Raw genomic sequence first — 23167 nt, 5'->3', positions numbered from 1 at the left:
ATGAAGCATTAAGCATTCGATTGAAAGCACAACTAAATTATATTATACTCCCTCCGTTCTTTAAAGTTACATATTAAATTAACTAGTTGCAAACTTCAAAAAACTTAAACGCACTAGTTGAATTTTTATTGGCTTAAAATTATGGAAAAAGATAAACACAAAAAAAATATGTAAATTTAATGTGTTTTATTAAAACGTGTGAAAAATCTATAATATGTAACTTTAAGGAACGGAGAGAGTATATATTAGCCGGATATGTTATATATTGTTTTGGAGAATTTTGGTTTAGATCCTGTAGTTTTATTTATTGAGAGATAAATTTGTATAGAGTTTGTGAATTTTAAAAATTGATAAATTTATTAAAGTTATGTAGATTGTGAAAATTTATATACATTGACTTATGAAATTTGATCATATTTTTTTAGATTGGCTAATATTCTTTTGTTTTTTCCAAATTTTCTGTCAAAATTTCTTTTTTTTAATTATAAAATGCTTTTTGAAACTGTTTTAATTTTTTTTTTTAATTTTTTCTAATATTTATAAATATAATTATATATTCAAAGATGGTAAAAAAATATAAAAAGAATTATATATCCAAAAATGTAAAAGTATATAAAATGTAATGGATTATAGTTTTGGACATATAACTTGGATTTAAAGTGCAATAGATATTTGGTAAGTATAACTATTTTGTTTTCTAGTTATTGTATCACATAGATTCTGAAAATCACATGGATACATATGATATTTTGAAAATTGAGTCTAATGAATAAAAATGAATAGAATTCACCTCCCAATAACACTAGATTTAATTAAAATTAGAGAATCAATAATAACTAAAAAATTTGAATAATAAAGAATTTGAATGAATTTTGACAATTCTTATACCAACAACAATGAATTCTATTAAGATTTTTGAAATCCAAGAACCAGTAATAATGAAATCTCAAAATTTTCAAAGTTTACGAGTATAGAGCATTTCTTGTTGCTTCATAATATACAGAGTTTAGAGGAGATATCCATGTGTACGTACAACATTATTATTTTTTGTAACATAAAAATCTACGTACAACATTATTGGGTGGTCACTTTTTTGTATTTTGAAATAAAGGGTTATGCTTTGGTTTATTTAGTTCATTCGCGATGTCTCAAGATATATTGTCATAATTTCCGATGATTACAAAGATTCTTTTGCACCAGAAACTAAACAATATGTACAAAAAAAATTGTTTAAAAAAAAAGATATAATAAAAAAATTTAGCTACGTTGATCAATTCAATTCATAAAAACAACACCATCCACAAACCAATAATAATGGAAATTGTTATTATTTTATCATCGTCCTACATATAAAATAGTTGGTTTACAATTTTGTCAGCCAGCTTTAACAAGGATACTTGCACTGGCAAACGCTAGTATTACCGAGGGTTAAACACATCCCACTTCCACCTATAAACTTAAGTGCACAGTTAATATCGCAACATTTTTGGGGACAATTTACACTACATAAACCGGCCCCACCATTGCAAGTATTGAGTGGAGTCGACGTCAGCGAGGGTGGTTCACATTGGTAGTGGCACCTGCACATAGGCACCCCAGTAGAGCGGTCATCACAGTCTCCGTGGCCTGATGGCCCGTGTTTGGACTTGCATCTCTGGTCGCAGTTTTCGCAAGTGCCTAGTCCATCGACGCATATATCTGCTCTAGTCTGATTCACAACTGTAACATTGTACACATCATTAAACTTATCATAAAATAAATGTGATCACAAAATTATATTAAAAAACTTTTGAAACTGTATGAAAAATGCGGCAAATAAATAAAATAAACATAACAATTGAGAGATATAATAATACCTGAGGCAGAAATGATAAGTAGGCTAACAAGTAATACAAGTGGAGTTATTCTCTCCATATTTTCACGTTTACTAGTTTTCTTCTAAGCTTACCTTTCTCTGAGGTATTTGTTTGTATATTGTCGGGACATTTGTTATCTATTTAAAGGCAATATGTAGACTCCAACTTAAAGATTTTTTTTTTCAAGTAAGGACATTTGTTTTTCCGTCCGTCCGTTATAAAATAAAGTTATTATGATGGTCTTTTGTTGGGTCAATACTATGATGATCTTGACAAATACACTGATTTATTGCTAAAACGGTATGGTCAATAAAAGTACTTCCGTATCCCCTATATATTATTTGAGAAGCATTACAACTTCTTTTTATAGCCACGTGTCATCACTTGAATGATTCTTAGAATCATTAGAGAAATATGTTGGCCCATCTAATTATATAATAAGTTTTTTTATTAAACTAACAATAAATTTATCATTAATGTATTTTATTATTTCCTTAAATAAAATTTACGGAATTTCCTAATGTGGCTAAAGTATATATGGCAATTAATGATTTTGAATAATAAAGATTTGATAAAAAATAGTGTATCTTCTATCATATTTGTTTAATTTTAAGCTATTAAATAAATTAATATTAAATAAATTAAATAACCACAATAACCATATAATAAAAATATAGATTTTTATGTATATGTTATATTTTAAATTTTTACAAACGGCTATAAATTACTAAAACTATTAAAAGTCTTACATTCAAATTTTATGATCCATGGTTTAAAATTTTTGTTATGACAAAATACAAACGATTACAAAAATTATATAAGTAAAAAGTCTAATTTAATTAATTAATAAGATTAATATATATATCGTTTTAAATTAAACTATAAACCTTATAAAATACAATATTTTAGTTTCAAAATTTGCTTTGAACAATTTTTTTGAACGATCATTGACAACTTTTTTTTTTAATTATAAATTACTAAAACTATTAATCCCACAATGAAAATTTTGTTATCAGTAATTTAAATTTTTTACTATAAAAGATACAAATGATCAAAAAACTATATGAGTATAAATCAATATTTAATAGACATTAATATTAAAAATATACTAAAATATATTATCTATGTTAGTATAATTTAAATTTAATAACATATCCTATCAAATAAAATAAAAATTGGATTAATACAATTGATTTATATGTTTGCACCAATTTAATTATATTTTTAATGGTTACTGACTTTTAATTATTTAATATATATTTATTATTTTATAATATGTAAAAATATTTAATACATAAAATAATTTATATATATAATGTTGATCCCGCGCAAGGCGCGGGTCTTAACCTAGTAAATATTATTCTCTGTCGTCAAATGAGATTTTATGCCAAAAGTGTGAGAGAAATAGATGATGATATGGACCAAAAAAATTTCTCAAATCTCTCTTATTACAGATATATAATATTTAGCAGTTTTGGTTAGATTTTTCACAAAATAGTGACATCTCTAAAAAGATACAATTAAACAGAGAAATAATTTTTGTCAATGCAAATCATTTATTCATCAATACGTTTTTTGTTTTTGAATTGACCGGTTTTTAACTATATTAAAAATAAAGTTTTGTTCAATTTTAAATTTTATTACAATATTTAATATTTAATTTTAATTTAATTACATGTACAAATGAAGATAAAAAAAATATTTTAAATTTATATTTATATTTAATAATAATATACATATATATATGTATAGAAAATATATAATTAAATAATATTTCGAAAATTATTTATATTTATATTTGTATCTCTACAATTATATTATTTATAGTTATATTAATGATGGTATATGATTTGTTACCATATTTTAAAAAACTTACCAAAGATCAACATTAAATATAAATGTCAATGTCACAATTAACTTCAAGCCATGTCATCATTGTTAGTATGTCATGTCATCATCTTTTTTTCAAAATCATTATGGTGATGATTTTGAAAGAAAAATGATGACATGACATATTAACAATGATGACATGACTTAAAGTTAATTGTGACATTAACATTTATATTTAATGTCGATTTTGATAGTTTTTTGGAGGAGATAGGGCCATCAATTTCTCCCCAGATGAATCAAATGCTACTGCGATTAGCAACGGAGGAAGAGGTTTGACAAGCTTTATTCATGATGCATCCAGAGAAAGCGCCAGGCCCGGATGGAATGACAACTCTCTTCTTTCAGCACTCCTGGAATATCATTAAAAAGGATCTGGTTGAGTTGGTGAATAATTTTTTGATCACAGGAGATATGGACCCACGGTTAAACATAACTAATATTTGTATGATTCCAAAAATAGAGAGACCTACAAGGATGACGGAATTAAGACCGATAAGTTTATGTAACGTTCGTTATAAGATTATCTCCAAAGTTTTGTATCAAAGGCTGAAAAGTTGTCTCCCCCGTCTAATTTCGGAAACAAAATCGGCTTTTGTGGCAGGAAGGAATATCGGATAATATTCTTATTGCCCAGGAAATGTTTCATGGTTTGCGAACCAACAAGTCTTGTCAAAATAAGTTTATGGCAATTAAAACGGATATGAGTAAGGCATATGATCGGATAGAATGAAATTTTATCGAGGCTCTCCTTCACAAAATGAGATTTGATCCTCATTGGGTTAAATTAATGTGAGGGTGTATATCTTCAGTTCAATATAGAGTACTTCTCAATGGGCAGCCACGAGGCCTTATAACCCCTCAGCGGGGATTATGTCAAGGGGATCCCTTATCTCCTTATTTATTTATTATGTGTACTGAGGCTTTAATTACAAATATAAAAAAGGCGGAGGGAGTGAAACAATTAACCGGTATGAAGGTAGCAAGAGTGTGTCCAGCAATTTCTCATTTGCTATTTGCAGATGATAGTCTGTTCTTTTGTAATGCAAACAAAGAAGAGTATCAGACTATTCTCAACATACTAAAGGATTATGAGGCTGTTTCAGGGCAACAAATTAATTTTCAGAAATCCTCAATTCAATTTGGACATAAGATTGATGAATCCAGCCGTCAGGAGTTGAGAGATATTTTGGGGATTCAGAACCTTGGCGGAATGGGTTCTTATTTAGGCTTGCGAGAAAGTCTAGGAGGATCTAAGGTACAAGTGTTTGGTTTTGTACAAGATCGTCTGAATAATAGGGTGAATGGTTGGACTTTTAGATTTTTTACCAAGGGGAGAAAAGAGGTGATTATTAAATCGGTGATCACGGCTCTGCCAAACCATGTGATGTCTGTGTATTGGTTACCGAAAGCGACAGTAAAGAAACTAACGAGTGCAGTAGCTCAGTTTTGGCATTGGAAATCATGGGATAAATTATGTGTATATAAGGATAATGGTGGGCTAGGCTTCAAGAATTTGACTGATTTTAATATGGCGATGCTTGGAAAGCAATTGTGGCGGCTGATCGAGAAGCCAAATGCTCTTTTCTCTCGAGTTTTCAAAGGACGGTACTACATGAATGCTTCACCTCTGGAACCGATTCGCTCATATTCCCCGTCATATGGCTGGAGGAGTATTATCTCTGCTAGATCTCTGGTTTGTAAGGACTAATCAAAAGGATTGGAACATGGTCATCTATTTCAGTATGAAATGATCCTTGGATCCCATCCACTCGCCCGAGACCAGCTAACAAAAACTTTCATAACAGTTACCCGGACCTCACAGTGGATTCTCTCATTAATTAGGAATCCCGAACATGAAATTTACAGGCAATTAGGACTTTGGTGGAACCCCATGATGCAAAAATGATTGAAATTATTCTTTTGAGTAGAAATCAGATGGAAGATAGGAATGGTTGGCATTTCACTAATAATGAAAAATACACGGTACAATCATGGTATCAAGTAGAAAGGATCTATCCTGACAAGGAAAAATCACCAGAATTTTATGGCCCCAATGTGGACATACTTAAGGCATTATGTTGGAAAGTGAAGTGTCCTCCGAAGTTAAGGCATTTCTTATGGCAGCTGCTGACATGTTGTATAGCAGTGACAAAAAATTTAAAATCGAGAGGAATACAAGGATATACAAGTTGTGCACGGTGTGGAGACCCAGAGGAATCAATAAATCATGTGTTTTTCGAATGTCCCCCTGCACGTCAAGTGTGGCACTATCTAAGATTCCATCGAGCCCAAACCTTTTTCCTATTGGCTTTCTTTTTGCTAATATGGAACATCTGTTTTGGAGAGTTAACCCAAAAATGGAGGACCATCAGTTTGCATGGATATTATGGTACATCTGGAAGGGCCGAAATAATAAAGTTTTCAGTAATCTTGATATTGATCCGAAGGAAACGCTTAACTTAGCAGAATTGGAATCAACACTTTGGGCTGAGGCACATGTTATCAATAATCCCAGGTTGGTACCTGAAGTACAAATCAGACCTAATTCATGGACTACAGGAAGATGATGTTTCACAGACGGTTCTTGGAAAGATAAGGATTTATTTTCAGAGCAAGGTTGGTTCAGCACGCTACCGGGGTTTGAGGGTTTGTTAGAGGCAAGTAATGTAAGGGCATGTCTCTCACCTCTTCATGCGGAGATGGAGGCATTAATTTGGGCAATGGAATGCATGAAGAATTTAAGACAGTTTCGGGTTACGTTTGCAACGAATTTTTCTCAATTGGTAAAGATGGTTTCGGAACCAGAGGAATGGCCAGCATTTGAAAGCTACTTGGAAGACATTAAGTTTTTGAGAAGAAACTTCACCAACTCAGATATCGTTCATGTACCTAGGACGGAAAACATAAAGGCGGATCGCTTGGCACGCAATGCTCAGAAACAACCATCTTTCGTTGTACACATAGATGCAGAGTTGCCGCCTTGGTTCACATAGTCTACATGAGTCTGTGAATGTTTCCTATAAAAAAAACATTATTATATAGCAAATCACTTCTCAAATAGTACAATGGATGTCAAACAACTCATATTCTGCTCAAATGTATCAAACACAAACGTTTTTACAATTAGATAACATAGAAAATATTAGTATTTTGAGAAATTACTACTCCAAACAAGAAAACTTATAATATATGAATTAACAGGATATTTTTCATAAATATTAACTATATTTAGTTTTATAAACTGAAATACCTAAAAATGAATAATTAGAATATTTTTATCGAGAATATTTAAAATTATCTGAATTATTCAAATTTTGATCCGAAAATCCTCCTCCCAAAAAAAAAAAAGAAATTGATATTTAATATGAAAACTCGAATTTTTGGACTTTTAACTCAAATTAACCAAAAAGGAAACCGAATGAGATCTAAAATTACTTCAGATACTAGCCGATTTCCAATTTTATTTTCTGAACATAACCGAAAACTAAAATAATTGAATTGAAACCAAACCGAGTTTTCTAAATACCCAATGCATTTTAAACTTCTAGAACCAAATAACCAAACTAGAACCTAAACCAAAAACTAAATGTTCAGGGCTAATCAAAGTATTAAATTTATTTTGGATTTAGGACTTAAATGGTTTTACATATATTTTTGGATGCGTCTGTTCGGTGTCAGAATTTTTGTTGATTACTGTATGTAAGAAAACAAACAAAACTATATCATGCCTACCAAAATATAGCAAATTGATTCAATTCCAGTTCACAGAAAGTCTCCACAAACCGAGAATGATAAGAATAATTTTATATATTATCGCATTATTATGGTTACAATAATCAAAGAAAACCATCTGGTTTAAAAATTTATCAACCGATTCTAACAAGGGTACTCGCATTGGCACAAATTAATATTACCAAGCGTGGCACAAGATCCATGTCCACCATTAAACTTTGTTGCACAATTCGTATCACAGCATTTTTCAGGACAATTCTGAGAACAGAGACCTGCCCCACCGTTGCATACTTTAGGCGGTGAAGGTGGGCACTCGTAGATGCATAAGCACTGCGAATTCCCACATTGGGTGTTAACTGATGGTCCGAATTTGGCCAGGCATTTCTGGTCACAGTTCTCACAAGGGCCTTCAGTCTTAACGCATGTTGCTGCTCTACTCTGATTTACAACTGCAACATTTGAATACATTATTAAAAAAATTACATTAAACATATTATTATCGTTGTACCTGTTAGATTTGTACATTTTTTTTAATGATTTTCACATATTATATTTTACATACCTTATCCTTATAATTATATAAAAATTAATCCTTCCAAAAAGACATCATATAACAATTACACTGACATCTTTTTTTTTATGAAGAAGCGAGTTTCGACAGTATCAAAATTTGTTATATATTGTGATCACATAATCATATATGAACCGTAAGTTTATCGAATGTATGTAAAACAATACCTGAGGTAAATATGATTAGGAAGTTAACAAGGAATACAAGAGAAGTTGTCCTCTGCATTTTTTCACGTTTTCTAGTTTTCTTCTAAACCCCTTTCTCTGGGTAAATTGTTCGCATATCATCGGGGAATATTAGATAATCTATTTTATAGCAAACTAATGATTCCAAAATAAACATATTCTTACTGATTTATTTCCCAAATAGCATGTTCATTTTCAATACATAAATAGCTAAATAAGTCAATAAAAATCTTGCAGTGCTTAAAATAAAACCGGAAAAATATCCTACCCGATTTATTGCTAAATATTATAATCTATTCCGTATAAATATTATTCTCGGTCGTCAAATGAGATTTTATGCCGTAAGCGTGAGAGAAATAGGAGATGATCTGGACCAAAAAAAAAGTTCTTAAAATCACTCTTATAATCTCTTCCATATGTAACACATGCATGTACACAAACTAAAACTTCACCATTGCCGTAATCTGTCAAGCTCCAAATTCTTGAGCCTACAAACAGGAAAATAGTGTTTGACATTGGTAATAAGACGTGCATAATGCCACCCCTCCCCCAACACTGTGGACCATCTTTGTACGGGCATGATTAGAAAAATAGGATTTATACTTTTGCCAAAAACATTTTTATTTATCCATTTTTATTTATCGTTTTTTATTGAAGAGAGTTTTATAAAAATATAATTCATTTAGAAGACTGAGAGATTTTAAAGCAATGCAGAATTCGGACTCATGTAAAGTGGACATGGGTAGATAGATGCAAACACATCGCCAAATACCACCGTCCGGCTCAAATAAAGAACGTGTAGCTGGTCCAAATCTATCCTTGCATGTGGCACCACAGGTGACACCACGTTCATCAAGAATTGTCAAACAACTCATATTTTGCTCAACTGTATCAAACACAAACGTTTTAACAGTTAGATAACATAGAAAGTATAAGTATTTAGGAGAAACTACTACTTCAAACCTGAAAACTTATAATATATGCTAAGATATATAATATAAATGAAATATTATAAATGCTAATGTTAATTAAGGCTAACACAACAAAATACTACAACATTTAGGACATGCTAATAAATACCGTAGAAATTAAATAATATTATTAAAATTTGTTTTAAAATAATTATGAATAAATTTAAGATAAATGCATACCTAAAGAAAACATGATAATACAGATCATTGGGAACACAAGCGAAGAAGTTATCTTGATCATATTTGGGTTTTTAATCTTAAAGCAAATTTTCAATAAAGTGAATTTCGTTGATAGATTCAGAATTTCGATACCACCAAAAGGAGTTTTATATCATTTTGCTGTCGGGTATGAATGGTGACCAAGGAACGACGAGGAATAGTTCATTCCCTAACATTCCTAAAAAAAACACCATTTATAATAAATAATTTTTCCTTCTCATTTCCTACCATTTCTTTTTTTAGAAAAACAAAGAACAAAGTTATTCATTGTTAAATATGGAATGGAACAACCATTTCTTTTCATTCTTACAATTTTATTCCTATACGTTCCTTTCTTAGAAATACACAATTTTTTACCATGCTAACCAGAATTTTATTTAGCAGTAACTTCATGTTTACAACATACATAAATATGGAAACTCACTCATATCATGTTTTTCTTTTTCGTAAAAATGTTAAATAACTTATATCATGTTGAATATGATAGTTTGGGAAGATATTAAAGTATAGGAACTACAGTAGTGTGATAAGTTTTCTTTTTCAATATCACTAGAAGAGTTTAATTTCAAAGTCTTCAATCCTCAATCAATAAATCTAAATACACACAAATTAGAAAATTATTTTTTGAACCAAACATCTAGGCTTACTAGTTATTATCTGAATACTTGTAAATTGTTAGCTAACTACATATCATTTCCCTTGCCATGGATATATTTGAATACATCGGGTTTATGTACAACTACAATCCCACGGTCATGACACTGCATGGATGCGAAAGTGATAGACGTGCGAATGTTCCATGCACATTTTTAATATAATTAGTTTCTTTTTTCAGCCACAATTAGGGCTGGGCAAAAAATTCGAATCCGAAGAACCGAACCGAACCCGATCCGAAAAAGTAGTACCGAATTCGAACCGAAATTGATTAAATATCCGAACGGGTTCAAAATTTTGGTATCCAGAGAACCGAAACCGAACCCGACCCGAACCGAAGTATTTCGGGTACCCGAATGTATCCGAAATAGATTTATATATCTAAATATATTAATTATTTTTAGATTCAATGTATATTAAAAACATTCAAAATATATAAGATACTTTTAAGTTGTCTAAAATACTTGAAAATATATACAAATATTCAAAAGTAAATTTCTAAAATAGTATAAAATATACTCAAAACACCAAAAATAGTTGAAATGTCTATTGATTGTCTATCAAAATATTCAAACAAACCAATTTATATGTTAAGTTTAGGTACTCTGACATATGTTATTCAAGTTTATATGTTATATAGTATTTTATTTACAGATTTTGAGAAATTGAAACTATATATTGAATTTTAAAATTTTAAAAATCATTTAAATGGGTTATCCGAACCCGAACCGAACCCGCAAAGATCCGAACCGAACCCGAACCAAAATTTAGAAATACCCGAATGGAGCTAAAATCTTTAACCCCGAAAATCCGAAACCCGAATAAACCCGAACCGAACCCGAATGGATACCCGAACGCCCACCCCTAGCCACAATCGTCCAAAAAATCATGTAAAATTTTAAGAGCTCTCATGTGGCCATCAGAAAAATTAAAATGTCATATGGTTGGTAATAATAATAAAGCGATAATTATTTATTCATGCTCTGCCTCAAAAATTTGCTTCCCCTGTTGGATAATTCCAATTAACTTAAGAAGCAAGTTAACTCATTAAAGTGAAGTTTGATGGGTTAAGGAAAAAGGAAAACATATCGAGCTTAGGAACGTTTCCATATTATTATTAGGAAAAGATGTAGCTTCGCCTTTAGGAAAAGATGTAGCTTCTTCCTATATAAAGAGTTCTCATGGAGAGATGTTTCATCAAGAGAAACACATTGAAAGGTTTAGTTTTGAGAGAGTTTCTAAATCTAATAAGAAGAGAAGTTCTTATCATCTTTGTGTTTGTGCAACTTTAATTGGTATCAGAGCTCCAGGTTTCGAAGGTCGTTTATAAGAGTTGTAACTTCGATCAAAACATGAGAGACGATTCTCAAGCACGTGATAAAGGTCTTGAGATGAAGAAGGACATACGATGTCCGATGCTAACATCGACCAACTACACCGTATGGTCGATGTGAATGAAAGTGATGCTTCGTTTATACGAAGTTTGGGATACGATTGATCCAGGGAGTAACGATGCAAAGAAGAACAATATGGCGATTGCTATAATCTTTCAATCAGTCCCGGAGGCGCTAATACTTCAGATTGGAGAACATGATACATCGAAGAAGATTTGGGAAGCTATCAAATCCCGTAACCTAGGTGCTGATCGCGTGAGAGAAGCAAGGTTACAAACTTTGATGTCTGAGTTCGACAAACTAAAGATGACAGACACAGACACGGTGGATGACTACGCAGGAAAACTTTCAGGCTTAGCATCGAGAGCAGCCGCATTAGGAGAGATAATGGAAGCATCAAAGCTGGTAAAGAAGTTTCTGAAGGGACTTCCAAGAACGAAGTTCATTCACATCGTAGCTTCGTTAGAACAAGTGTTGGATCTAAATTCAACGGGATTCAAAGACATTGTTGGGAGATTGAAGGCTTTCGAAGAACGCATCAAATAAGAAACCCAAGATGAAGATCAATCGAAGCTAATGTTTGGAAAGAATGATATGCAAGGTAGTGGAAGCCATAGCAACTCGCGAGGAAGAGGCATAGGTAGAGGTTATGGTGGAAGAGGAAGAGGACGAGGAAGGTCTAATGGTTCTGATGGTCATAACAAAAGAGGAGAAGCTTCAGACAAGACCAATAAGGACTACTCTAAGGTTAGATGTTGGCGATGCGACAAGATGGGGCACTTCGTGTCACATTGTCCTACACGACCAAGAGAAGAAGCTAACCTAACGGAAACACAAGAAGCAGATGCATTATATATGCATGAAGTAGTATTCCTCAACGAAGAGAGAGTGTTTTCTAAGAGGTTTGATGAATGCGATGGAAATACGAGTATATGGTACCTTGACAATGGTGCAAGTAACCATATGACAGGCAAGAGAGAGTTCTTCTCAAACCTAGATGAGAGCATCAAAGGCAAAGTCAAATTCGGTGATGGATCAAACGTCGAGATTGTTGGGAAAGGTTCGATCACGTTCATCGGAAAAACAGGGGAGAGAAGAGCACTCAAAGATATCTACTACATCCCAAGTCTTAAACACAATATCATAAGTCTTGGACAAGCAACCGAGATGGGTTGTGAGGTTAATATGAAAGAAGACTTACTGATGCTGAAAGATCCCCGTGGAAGGCTATTAGTACAAGTCGCAAGGCAACCAAACCGATTGTACAAGACGCCAATGGAGGTTGAATATCCAAAGTGTCTTCAAATACAAGAAACTGATGTTACATGGACGTGGCATGCATGGCTAGGACATGTGAACTTTGGAGTCATGAAGAATATGGTAGAAAAAGAGATGGTAGTAGGGATGCCTCAGGTGATACACGAGAAAGATGTATGCAGCGCCTGCTTAGTTGGGAAGCAAACTCGGAAATCTTTCCCGCCTAAAGCAAAGTATCGAGCATCACACGCATTGGAGTTGGTACATGGTGACTTGTGCGGTCCGATATCACCATCAACACCAACAAACAATAGATATGTATTTGTCTTAATTGATGATTACTCAAGATATGTGTGGACGATGCTGCTAAGAGAGAAGAGTGAAGCGTTCGATCGGTTCAAAAAGTTCAAGGAGTACGTGGAGAATCAAACGAAGCTACAACTCAAGAATTTTCTCACCGATAGAGGAGGAGAGTTCACATCTTCTGATTTTATTCGTTTTTGTGGAGAAAACGGTGTAACTAGACATCTCACCGCATCGTATACACTATCAAGAAACGTGGAGGAAGAACCAGGATCATTCAAGCTTCCTCATATTGATGTTACAGAAGAAGGAGATGGTGATAAGCATCAAGATCACCAACACCACGAAGAGCAAAACAATAATGAAGAAGAAGAAGCTGTAGAAGCAGGTGAACAAGAGCAAGTAGCAGAGAACAACGATGCAAACCAAGACCAGCATGTAACATCAAGATATGATTGTAACATCAGAAAACCAAAGCGGTTCGATGATTACATCCTGCTTGCTGAATTTGAAGGTGGCAGACTCTTGCTCACCATCGATGGTGAACCAGAAAGTTACATCGAAACTGCAGTGATACAAGCGTGGATCGATGCAATGAAGGCAGAGATCGAATCTATCATCAAAAATAAGACCTGGAAGCTCGTCAAGAAGCCGGCAGGTGTGAAACCGATAGGTTTGAAGTGTATCTATAAGATCAATAGGAATGCAGATGGAACGGTGATCAAATACAAAGCAAGGCTAGTCGCAAAAGGCTACGTGCAACAACAAGGCATAGACTTCGACGAAGTATTTGCACCAGTTGCTCGGATAGAAATCGTACGACTACTCTTGGCGTTAGCAGCAACTAATGGATGGGAGATCCATCACTTAGATGTGAAAACTGCATTCCTGAATGGAGACTTAAATGAGGATGTATACGTTACTCAACCAGAAGGCTTTGTGGAGAAAGGAAAGGAGGATCATGTGTACAAACTTAGCAAAGCACTATACGGTTTGCGTCAAGCTCCGAGAGCTTGGAACATCAAACTCGACCGTGTTCTTAAGGAGATGGAGTTCACGAAGTGCACCAAGGAACCTGCGGTATATCAAAAGAAACAGAAGGGGGAGCTTCTGATCATAGCTATATACATCGATGACTTGTTTGTAACAGGGACTTCGCTCAATGTTATCAAGCAATTCAAAGAAGATATGTCAAGAAGATTTGAGATGTCAGACCTCGAGATGTCAGACCTCGAGATGCTTACATACTATCTTGGTATAGAAGTAACGCAAGGAGCTGATGGCATTCACATCAAACAAGAAGGATACACGCAAGGTATACTTGTCAAGACGAAGATGGAGTCATGTAACTATACTCACGTTCTGATACACACGAGTTTGAAAGTATCAAAGGCAGAGGAGGAGCCTGAGATTGATGCAACATCGTATCGAAGCACCATAGGATGCTTAAGAGAGAGTCATAGAGAAGCAGTGAAGCATCTATACTCATGTTCTGTTGCAACATCGTATCGAAGAAATGCGATGCACCTAGTAACGGTCTATGGAAGTTCATCGGAGTTCAGAAGATCAACATACCTAAGATTCAAGTTGGAATTAAGGGGGAGAATGTTGGATAATTCCAATTAACTTAAGGAGCAAATTAACTCATTAAAGTGAAGTTTGATGGGTTAAGGAAAAAAAAAAACATATCGAGCTTAGAAATGTTTCCATATTATTATTAGGAAAAGATGTAGCTTCGCTTTTAGGAAAAGATGTAGCTTCTTCCTATATAAAGAGTTCTCTTGGAGATATGTTCCATCAAGAGAAACACATTAAAAGATTTAGTTTTGAGAGAGTTTCTAAATATAATAAGAGAAGTTCTTATAATCTTTGTGTTTGTGCAACTTTATCCCCTGTTTCTCTCGAACCGAATTGGCATCTTCTTCACCGTCATCATCATCATCATCATTTTCTCTGTAGCGCATTTTATTCATTCCACAGCGAGAGATAGAGGGAGATCACAAGGAGAGATAAAATAGAAAAGGAAACCGAATCCATGAGAGGAAATTTCTGAAAAGAGATTCTTGTTTACGTGCGTTCGTTAACATACGATTATACATAATTACACGTTTCATTTGCGTACGTAACACTCATGTGTTGAAGTGTCTCCGCAGATCGGGAGATGGACAAGACAATATAAATCTTGCTTAGAGATTTCGTCGTTACTGGATCTGGTTCACATTCTTAACATTGTTTTTGGTTTTGGATGTTGGTAGCTTCCTTCTTCTGCGTTTCTTGTTTTGTATGTTTTGGATTAAATATACATCATTGTTTCTATTTCTAACTTTACAGGTTTTGATTCAGAGAAGAATCATATTGATTAGCTTTGTTCATCTTACATTAGGCTCTAAATATGAAGATATTTTTTTGTTGTGGCAATCTGCAGATAGAGTTTTGATGAGGAGATGAAGGCAGCTAAAAGCTGGAGTGTAGGAAACCTAGCGTCATTGCCTGGAGCTCGCCACCGTGTTCCTGCAAGAAGACGACTATGGATCATCATGTCCCTTTCACTGATCATCATGACGCTTTCACTGATCACCATGCTGGCTATAATGGCTTACATGTACCCACATCACAGCAAACGTGCTTGTTATATGATTTCATCAAGGGGATGCAAGGCTTTAGCTGATTGGCTTCCACCTTCTCTGAGGGAGTATTCTGACGATGAGATTGCTGCACGAGTAGTGATTAGAGAAATAATGAGTAATGCTCCTGTTATAAGAAGAGACTCCAAGATTGCATTCATGTTCTTGACTCCTGGTACTTTGCCTTTTGAGAGGCTTTGGGACAGATTTTTCCAGGTACATTTTTTTTTCTAACCAACTGCTATCTTAGGATGGTATGTTGTTGAAGTTTATACATTGGCTGATTGTTTTAGAAGCTTTTCCCTCACCTTGCAGGGTCATGAAGGGAAGTTTTCTGTTTATATCCATGCATCAAAGGAAAGGCCAGTTCACCACAGTCATTACTTTTTAGACCGCGAAATTCGCAGTGACGAGGTATATTGTCCTATCATAGTTGCTTTTGTATTCTTTTTCTATCATTTGACATGAAAATAAATGTGCATCTTTATGTGCAGGTGGTGTGGGGAAGAATATCAATGGTTGATGCAGAGAGAAGGTTGTTAGCTAATGCTCTAAGAGACCCGGCAAACCAGCAATTTGTGTTACTCTCTGAGAGGTGTTTCTTGATGTCCACCAAACTTTTTCTCATTCATCACTCTGAGGTTGCCTAATACATTTGAGTGACTTTTGCAGTTGTGTGCCACTTAGAAGTTTTGAGTACATCTACAATTACCTGATGTACAGCAATCTCAGCTATGTTGACTGGTAAGTAGTCATGTTTCATCTCTTAGTCACTCTTCTTCCACAACTTCTTTATAATATGATCACCTTCCCTTCTTCAGCTTTGACGATCCAGGACAACATGGATCAGGCAGACATATGGATCACATGTTGCCTGAAATTCCAAAGAAGTATTTTCGAAAGGGTGCACAGGTAAAACAGTTTTGGCTAGTCCAGTAACTATTCACACCTGATGCATTAACTAATAATCTCTAAGGAATATATAAGGAACTAGTTCTGTTTCAATGCTGCTACATTTGGATTTGTAACTATTCCTTGTTAGTGATGAATTAGTGCTAATGTGCAGTGGTTCACCATGAAGAGACAACACGCTATAGTAATCATGGCCGACAGTCTTTACTACTCTAGATTCCGGGATTACTGTGGGGTGAGTATCAGCTAAAGTCCCCACAAATAGATGTTTATTTACTTTTTTTTTTTTTTTTTGATCAATAGATGTTTATTTACTTAAAGGTCACAAAATCTATGAGAGTAGCCACTCACTAATATAAGAAACTTTTAATTTTGTTTTCTTTTTCAGCCAGGTATAGAGAACAACAAGAACTGCATAGCTGATGAACACTATCTGCCAACATTCTTTCACGTAAGAAAATAATCAATCTCTTTTAGTTTCTCTTCATCTCTTATATATACATATACCGGTTTGTAGATGCTTGATCCTGGTGGCATCTCTAACTGGAGTGTAACACAAGTTGATTGGTCTGAGAGACAGTGGCATCCCAAAACATACATGCCTGAGGATGTCACACACGAGTTACTAAACAACCTCACGGTACATAAAATCATATAACCAAAAGCTATATCATCTTTGCATCAGTTCTCTTAAAAGTTTTTGATTAATCCATCTGCATGCAGTCTACTGACACAGTCGTACATGTCACAAGTGTTGGAATGGTACGCACTTTCAAGAACCATGTCTTAGCTCTGATCTTTATCCAAGATTCTATGCGACACAACACCTTTTATTTTGGTTAATTAACAGCTGGGTGAAGAAATATGGATGCCTTGTATGTGGAACGGAATCAAAAGACCTTGCTTCTTGTTTGGAAGGAAGTTTCACCCGGATACGCTCGATAAACTCTTGGATCTCTTCTCAAATTACACAAGATCGGTCTCTTGGCATTTGTGATTTAAAAGGATGTTTCTTCTATATACAACTAAGATTCTTCTAACACTATAGCTACAAGTCTAGAAGCTTAAGGAGGTACTGAGAGCTTTTTTTCAATTGATGCTTTCATTTGGTTGGAGGGAAACGTTGGTTTAATTCTTTTATTTTTATCCACTCTGTTTTACGTTATATACTTATCTCATATTTCTCCTTCGACTGTTCTGAAAAGAAAAAGAATTTTTGATTTCTTTTTAGATAGATTTATATTATTGTTCAGAATGATGATGAAGCAAACTTATACAGGTTTATAGAGTTTCTATACATATATATTTGGTATTCGTTTTTGAGTCTTGACCTCAAATATTTTATAGAACATATATATATATATATATATGTTCATGGTTTTGTGTAGTGATCTTAAGATAAACATTTATTAATAGCTTTAACCAAAGAAACGGCCTAATATGCAACTACTCTTCTTTGAGATAACCACGTAGAAACAATGTACATTTTAACAACTAACAATTTATCTAGACTCGACCAAACCTCTCTTAAGATCTCCATATAAGTTGTAGCCCTCCGTATCTGCATGACTGCATCTTTCGCCAAAAGGTTTAAGAGGGAGCAGATGTTACTCATGTGAGGATATGCAGATGGAGTCCCACGATGGAGAATTTTAGCTGGATTTTGTCCATACTGCAACGTTTCATTTCTCATTTGGATCAGAGTTGTCCATAGACGAGAAGAATGTATTCAAAAAGTCGATTAAACCGGGTGTTTTCTGCTTAACCATGACTCAAGTCACGGTTAAGCAGAACACATCTGGTGCAAACCTTCAAGAAAATGGTCTTCACATCTAGCGACAGCTCTGCTCCATCTGTGAAGTGGAACGTTACAACTGCTTAAGCCAACTTGCACTTGTGAGCAATTCCAAGTAGATCGTGAGCAAAATGACCTACTCGGTTACTTGCATGCTACGCTTCTAAACAAATATGGTACCAGAAGTAGAAAGATAACTATATCATATAATTATATTACTATTATCTCCTCAAGGTTCTTATAAAACAAACAAATATTACTAATTATACAAACTGTATTATTCCTTCTTTTACTCAGACAAAACTAACTTTTTTTTATTATTATTACTGCGTATTACAAAAATAACAATAATAATATTACAAAAACCTCACATTCATTTCTTCATCGCTTTTGTCCCAAGGCAACCACTGGGAGACTCACTTTATGCCCTCGGCTTCCTTTCAACGTAACCTCTCCGAAGCTATAAACTCCACTCACCGATCTCACCGTTAGAGTCACCGAGAACTCTCTAGAAGCTCCCGCTCTAAGCGTCATCGCAGGAGGACTCACTTCAATAGCAATGGATGGCTCCATCCTCGATGTGATCGTGTAAGTTTCCTCCTCTTCCGCAACATTCGTCACTCTCCTGGTCACGGTCTGTGTTCTCACCAGATGAGAGATGGCTATAGACGGCGAGTTGAAGTTCGAAGGATGTCTCATTTTGTAATTGCAGGGAGTGTTCGTGAAGTTCCTTATCTCGTGAGCGTTGATACCTGGCGTGGTGCACAAGAAACCTAAATAATCCTCATAGCCTGCATCGAAGACGAGACCAGGGTCTAGAGCAGCGCTTGGATTGACGTGACCGCTTCCATAATCAAACGGAGTTGCTTTGACAAGCGTCATCGTCTCTGTTTCAGAGTACTGCTGCGCTTGGAGAGGCCTTCCTGCTCGGTCCATGACCGTTGAAGTCGTCATCAGAGCTGATTTGATAGCGGCTGGACTCCACTGAGGATGCTTCTGCTTCACCAGTGCAGCTATGCCCGCGATGTGTGGTGCAGCCATGCTTGTGCCAGAGATTAGTGCAAATCCTTCGCCTGCTCAATAGTAGAAGTAGATAAGACTAAACAAGAGTGTACTTAAATGTATGATTCGGACAGGGTTTGAGCAGATGCTTACCGACATAGTTAGCCTCGTCTGTTCCATTTTGAGACCAAGCAGACCAGATCAGAGAGCCAGGAGCAAGAATGTCTGGTTTGAGGAGATCAGCATCCTGAAAGCTGAAGTCTTTGGTGTTGGGTCCACGAGCTGAAAACAGAGCCACTTCAGGTGCTGATTTGTGGAGAATGGGTTCCAAACCGTCTCCTATGCTTCCTTCAGCATTAAAGCTCTTCACCCTTCCCATCCAGTCTCTTGATGTTGTCACGTTGTAGTAATCAATCAAATCCTACAGAAGAAAATAAAAAACAATACCAAATTGAGAAAAATAGGACCAACTGTTTGGACCCAAAATTTTATCGATATTAATTGATTCCTAACATTGTTAACAAAACGAAAACCGAAATAACCAAACTGAAATCGAGCCAAATTTCATAAATAACCGAACAGTTTCTATATCTGTAGAACTGAAAACCGAAATAACCGGACCAAAATTCATAAACAACTGAACAATTCTTATATTTACAGAATCAAAAAAAAAAAAAAAAACCGAAAAAGCCAAACCGGAACCAAACCAAAAACTAAATGCTGAAGCCTAGAAATTGTATTTACCATTGACTTGGAGACATCTGTAATGAGGATCCCTGGAATGCCAGAAGGGACAGGATCAAACTTCGTTCCTGGAGAAACATTCTCAACAACAAGAACAAAACCAGCGGCTCCAAGATGCCTAGCAGTTTCAGCAACTTTCTTGATGGAAGCCGAACCAGCAACAAAGTTAAACGAATATCCACAAAGCAGAATGTTTCCTTCAACCAACTTTTTATTCAAAACCTCTGGCTTCTGGCAATCCGACGGATTGTATCTCACACCAGAAGAACCAAGCAGAACATCATTAGCTGAAACCATCTTGTACGAACGGCGAGGCCTAGTAGAAGCTGCACAAACACACACATGTATAAATAAAGGAATGTTCCACAAAGCAGAACATAGAAAAAGGAGAAAAACTTACGAGATAAGCCTATTCCTGCAAGCATTTTTCCATTTCCAAGGGTGAGATGGTTCTTGTATCTGCGGTCATCGATTGCAGCAGCAACAGTAGTTATCCAAGGGCTGTAAGAAACCAGAGTTTTCGGAAAGGGACCTCCGTTTCCAGCAGCTTGAGCAACGAACACACCAGCTTTAACAGCTCCAAGAAGCGTAGCGTCGAAGGGGTTCAAGAACGTTATCTTTGTGGTAGTTGGAGGACTGTTTGGACCCACCGAGAGGCTCAATATATCAACTCCATCATGAACAGCCTGCTCAGAACAGAACAAATAAGCAAAGAGTTTCGAAAGAGGGAGCCTCATCTCATCATACAGTGCTAAGTTATTGCTTTACCTGATCAATGGCAGCAACCACATCAGATACAAACCCTCCAAAAAGCCGATAGAGAGCTTTGTAAACAGCAATCCTGCAACAACAACAAAAACAGCATTTCACTTATAAAGACACGCAAAGAGAACGCGTTCAAAGCCATCAGTTTAGAAATTATCTATCTAACCTAGCACGAGGAGCCATCCCACTTGCTTTCCCAAACTCATACCCATGCATCCTCACCGGAACACCGTTATTCCCAGCTGCAATAGCTGCTGTATGACTGAAAAAGGCCAAACCATATTCAATAAGCAATAATACTAAGCAAAACTTAAATGCTCTAAAGACGAACCTTCCATGCCCATCACCATCCATTGGTGAAGCAAAATCCACATCAGGGTTAAACGCGCCAGCAGCTTTAGCAGCTTCGGCGAAATGCTGCGCTCCTATGATCTTCCCGTTGCAGAAGCTAAGCTTAGTGCGAGGATCATCTTCGCATTTGCCTTTGTAGCTAGGATGAGGACCATAAGGCACTGAGGTATGGTGAGATGCAAAGCTAGGGTGATGTGGGAAAATCCCAGAGTCTATAAAGCCAATAACAATGTCTTCTCCTGCTCTGTCGTAACCGCCACCTGTCGGCCAGACATCGGTCGGTAGGCCCAAGAACTGCGGCGTGTGTGTGGTGAGCTTCCTCACTTTCCAGTCTCTGCTCACAGACTTCACACCGGGCGAGCGGCCAAGCATCTCCGCCTACTAATGTAGAGGAATGGTGTAAGCAACTACGAGATACATACTCAAATGAAAGTAGTAGAGACAAATCTTGAATCAGGTTTCACCTGAGCAGGGGAGAGATGAGCTGCAAATCCATTGATGAGGTGTTTGTAGCTGTAGAGCTTTTTGTATGATCCTTCTTCAAAGAGCATTCCGAGAAGCATATCGTGTTTCCTCTCAAGGTGACGCCCATAGGAAGTTACTAAGTCACTGTGACAAGCAAGCAACATTAAAGAAGATGCCAAGGAACTGTGATACACATCAATAACCACTAAGAAGCTTAGCTGTTAATAAGATTGTGCTTGAAAGAAGAGAAAACACAGGCCACAGGGTACCTCGTGGTATCGATTTTCTCATCAGATTCAACAGCAGTTGCTTCAAAACCATTAACACCACCTTTGTAACTTATGATTGGGTCTCCTTCCATAGTCACAATGTAAATCTCTGCCGTTACAGAGTAGAAGATTGCGAAAAAGACGAGAACTTTACACAGCATATCCATCTTGCCTCTTCTCACCAAAGTAAGCACCAGCTTAGTTATGCTATAGACTAAATCTGCAGTATCAAAAAAAGATCCAATGAACAGGATTAGAGAATCCCTGAAACAGTCACTTGAGAGAGACCACTACATAAATATTCAAAGATAACACTGATCAGCCAATCTCACACACTCATTAGAGCTTAGGTCCAAACAGTTTTGCTCTCTTCCACAGTGATAAAGGACAAAACTTTAAAAAGATCTGATTTTGCTTTAACTTTAGAGAGGAACCACGCACATGAAGAAAAAGCCCACTCCCAATTAACTCCAAAGATAGAGACTTTGGGGATAACTCTAACCAACCCCACTTGAAACAAAGACAGAGATACTGTAGTAGATAAACATACCAAAACAAAGCAACACATCAATGTAGTTGAGATAAGAAGAAGAAAAATGAACACACTTTCACAAATCTTACAAGCAAGGGATCATCTTGATTTGAATTGAAGGTTGAATGGGATATAAAAGCCAAAAAAGGATAAAGATAGAAACTTTAAGAACTTACTCTCCGATTCACGAAACGGTGAGATTTACGGTTTGGATCAAACCGACGAAAGATTCCAAATTTAGTCACTGTACGTGCATCAGATGTGCTGATAGATACCAATCTGATGTAAAGAGTCTTGCAATGTAAAATAAGTGTGAAGTTGTCAGTGAGACATGGAAAGAGAGAGAGAGAGAGTGTGTGTGTGTGTGGAATTTGAGATTTAGGGTTTTTGTTCTTTTTATTATTTATTTTTAATTTTATTTATTTCTTCTTTTTATTAGACCCTTTTAAATTTTAATTGTTTTTCTTCAATGTCAAGCAGACAACGAACCGTGGATAATGGGCACATCTGTAACTTTTTTAAAAAATATTTATGTTTTTAATTAATATATACATGTAATGTAGCAAAAGAGGTTTGAGAAGAAAAGTCCAAGGAGGGATAGCAAAAGAGAGTTTGACTTAGTAATTGATGATCCGTAAAGAAAAGTAGAAAACGTTATTAAAAGAAATCATTAATT

The 23167-nt window shown here is 35.4% G+C and overlaps 4 protein-coding genes across 11 annotated transcripts; 1 reads left to right on the top strand and 3 right to left on the bottom strand.

Annotated features, from left to right (window-relative positions):
* Positions 1 to 254: 254 nt before the first annotated feature.
* Positions 255 to 2180, bottom strand: LOC106410139 (defensin-like protein 182). The gene is made up of 2 exons (XM_013850627.3): positions 1857 to 2180; positions 255 to 1719 (listed from the first exon to the last, which is right to left on the bottom strand). The coding sequence occupies exons 1-2, from the start codon at positions 1912 to 1914 to the stop codon at positions 1385 to 1387; spliced, it is 393 nt and encodes a 130-aa protein (XP_013706081.2). The 5' UTR covers positions 1915 to 2180; the 3' UTR covers positions 255 to 1384.
* A 5317-nt stretch (positions 2181 to 7497) lies between these two features.
* On the bottom strand, positions 7498 to 8468 carry LOC106410182 (defensin-like protein 182). Its single transcript, XM_013850668.3, has 2 exons — positions 8217 to 8468; positions 7498 to 7927 (listed from the first exon to the last, which is right to left on the bottom strand). Exons 1-2 carry the CDS (start codon positions 8272 to 8274, stop codon positions 7623 to 7625), a joined length of 363 nt encoding a protein of 120 aa, XP_013706122.1. The 5' UTR covers positions 8275 to 8468; the 3' UTR covers positions 7498 to 7622.
* A 6350-nt stretch (positions 8469 to 14818) lies between these two features.
* LOC106409916 (glycosyltransferase BC10-like) lies at positions 14819 to 18334 on the top strand. Of its 3 annotated transcripts, none has more exons than XM_022707254.2 (12): positions 14819 to 15103; positions 15186 to 15279; positions 15458 to 15872; positions 15972 to 16070; positions 16151 to 16251; positions 16329 to 16400; positions 16478 to 16568; positions 16723 to 16803; positions 16957 to 17019; positions 17086 to 17208; positions 17292 to 17330; positions 17419 to 18334. In XM_022707254.2, the coding sequence occupies exons 3-12, from the start codon at positions 15477 to 15479 to the stop codon at positions 17563 to 17565; spliced, it is 1212 nt and encodes a 403-aa protein (XP_022562975.2). In that variant the 5' UTR covers positions 14819 to 15103; positions 15186 to 15279; positions 15458 to 15476; the 3' UTR covers positions 17566 to 18334. The 3 variants fall into 3 exon arrangements, with proteins under 3 accessions (XP_022562975.2, XP_022562977.2, XP_022562976.2); XM_022707256.2 differs by having other exon boundaries at positions 15186 to 15283; XM_022707255.2 differs by having other exon boundaries at positions 14819 to 15279.
* Positions 18335 to 18563: 229 nt separating this feature from the next.
* LOC106410694 (subtilisin-like protease SBT2.6) lies at positions 18564 to 22874 on the bottom strand. Of its 6 annotated transcripts, none has more exons than XM_013851252.3 (10): positions 22668 to 22874; positions 21960 to 22179; positions 21690 to 21834; positions 21206 to 21603; positions 21041 to 21136; positions 20878 to 20950; positions 20510 to 20795; positions 20110 to 20435; positions 19519 to 19786; positions 18564 to 19436 (listed from the first exon to the last, which is right to left on the bottom strand). In XM_013851252.3, exons 2-10 carry the CDS (start codon positions 22124 to 22126, stop codon positions 18745 to 18747), a joined length of 2451 nt encoding a protein of 816 aa, XP_013706706.1. In that variant the 5' UTR covers positions 22127 to 22179; positions 22668 to 22874; the 3' UTR covers positions 18564 to 18744. The 6 variants fall into 6 exon arrangements, with proteins under 6 accessions (XP_013706706.1, XP_022561784.1, XP_013706707.1 ...); XM_022706063.2 differs by lacking the exon at positions 22668 to 22874 and adding an exon at positions 22510 to 22528; XM_013851253.3 differs by lacking the exon at positions 22668 to 22874 and adding an exon at positions 22292 to 22431.
* Positions 22875 to 23167: the final 293 nt, after the last annotated feature.

This window comes from Brassica napus, chromosome C7 (assembly GCF_020379485.1).
Source record: "Brassica napus cultivar Da-Ae chromosome C7, Da-Ae, whole genome shotgun sequence".
Taxonomy (NCBI): domain Eukaryota; kingdom Viridiplantae; phylum Streptophyta; class Magnoliopsida; order Brassicales; family Brassicaceae; genus Brassica; species Brassica napus.
Note: the sequence above shows the minus strand (reverse complement) of the source record. Positions and strands in the feature narration are given on the sequence as shown.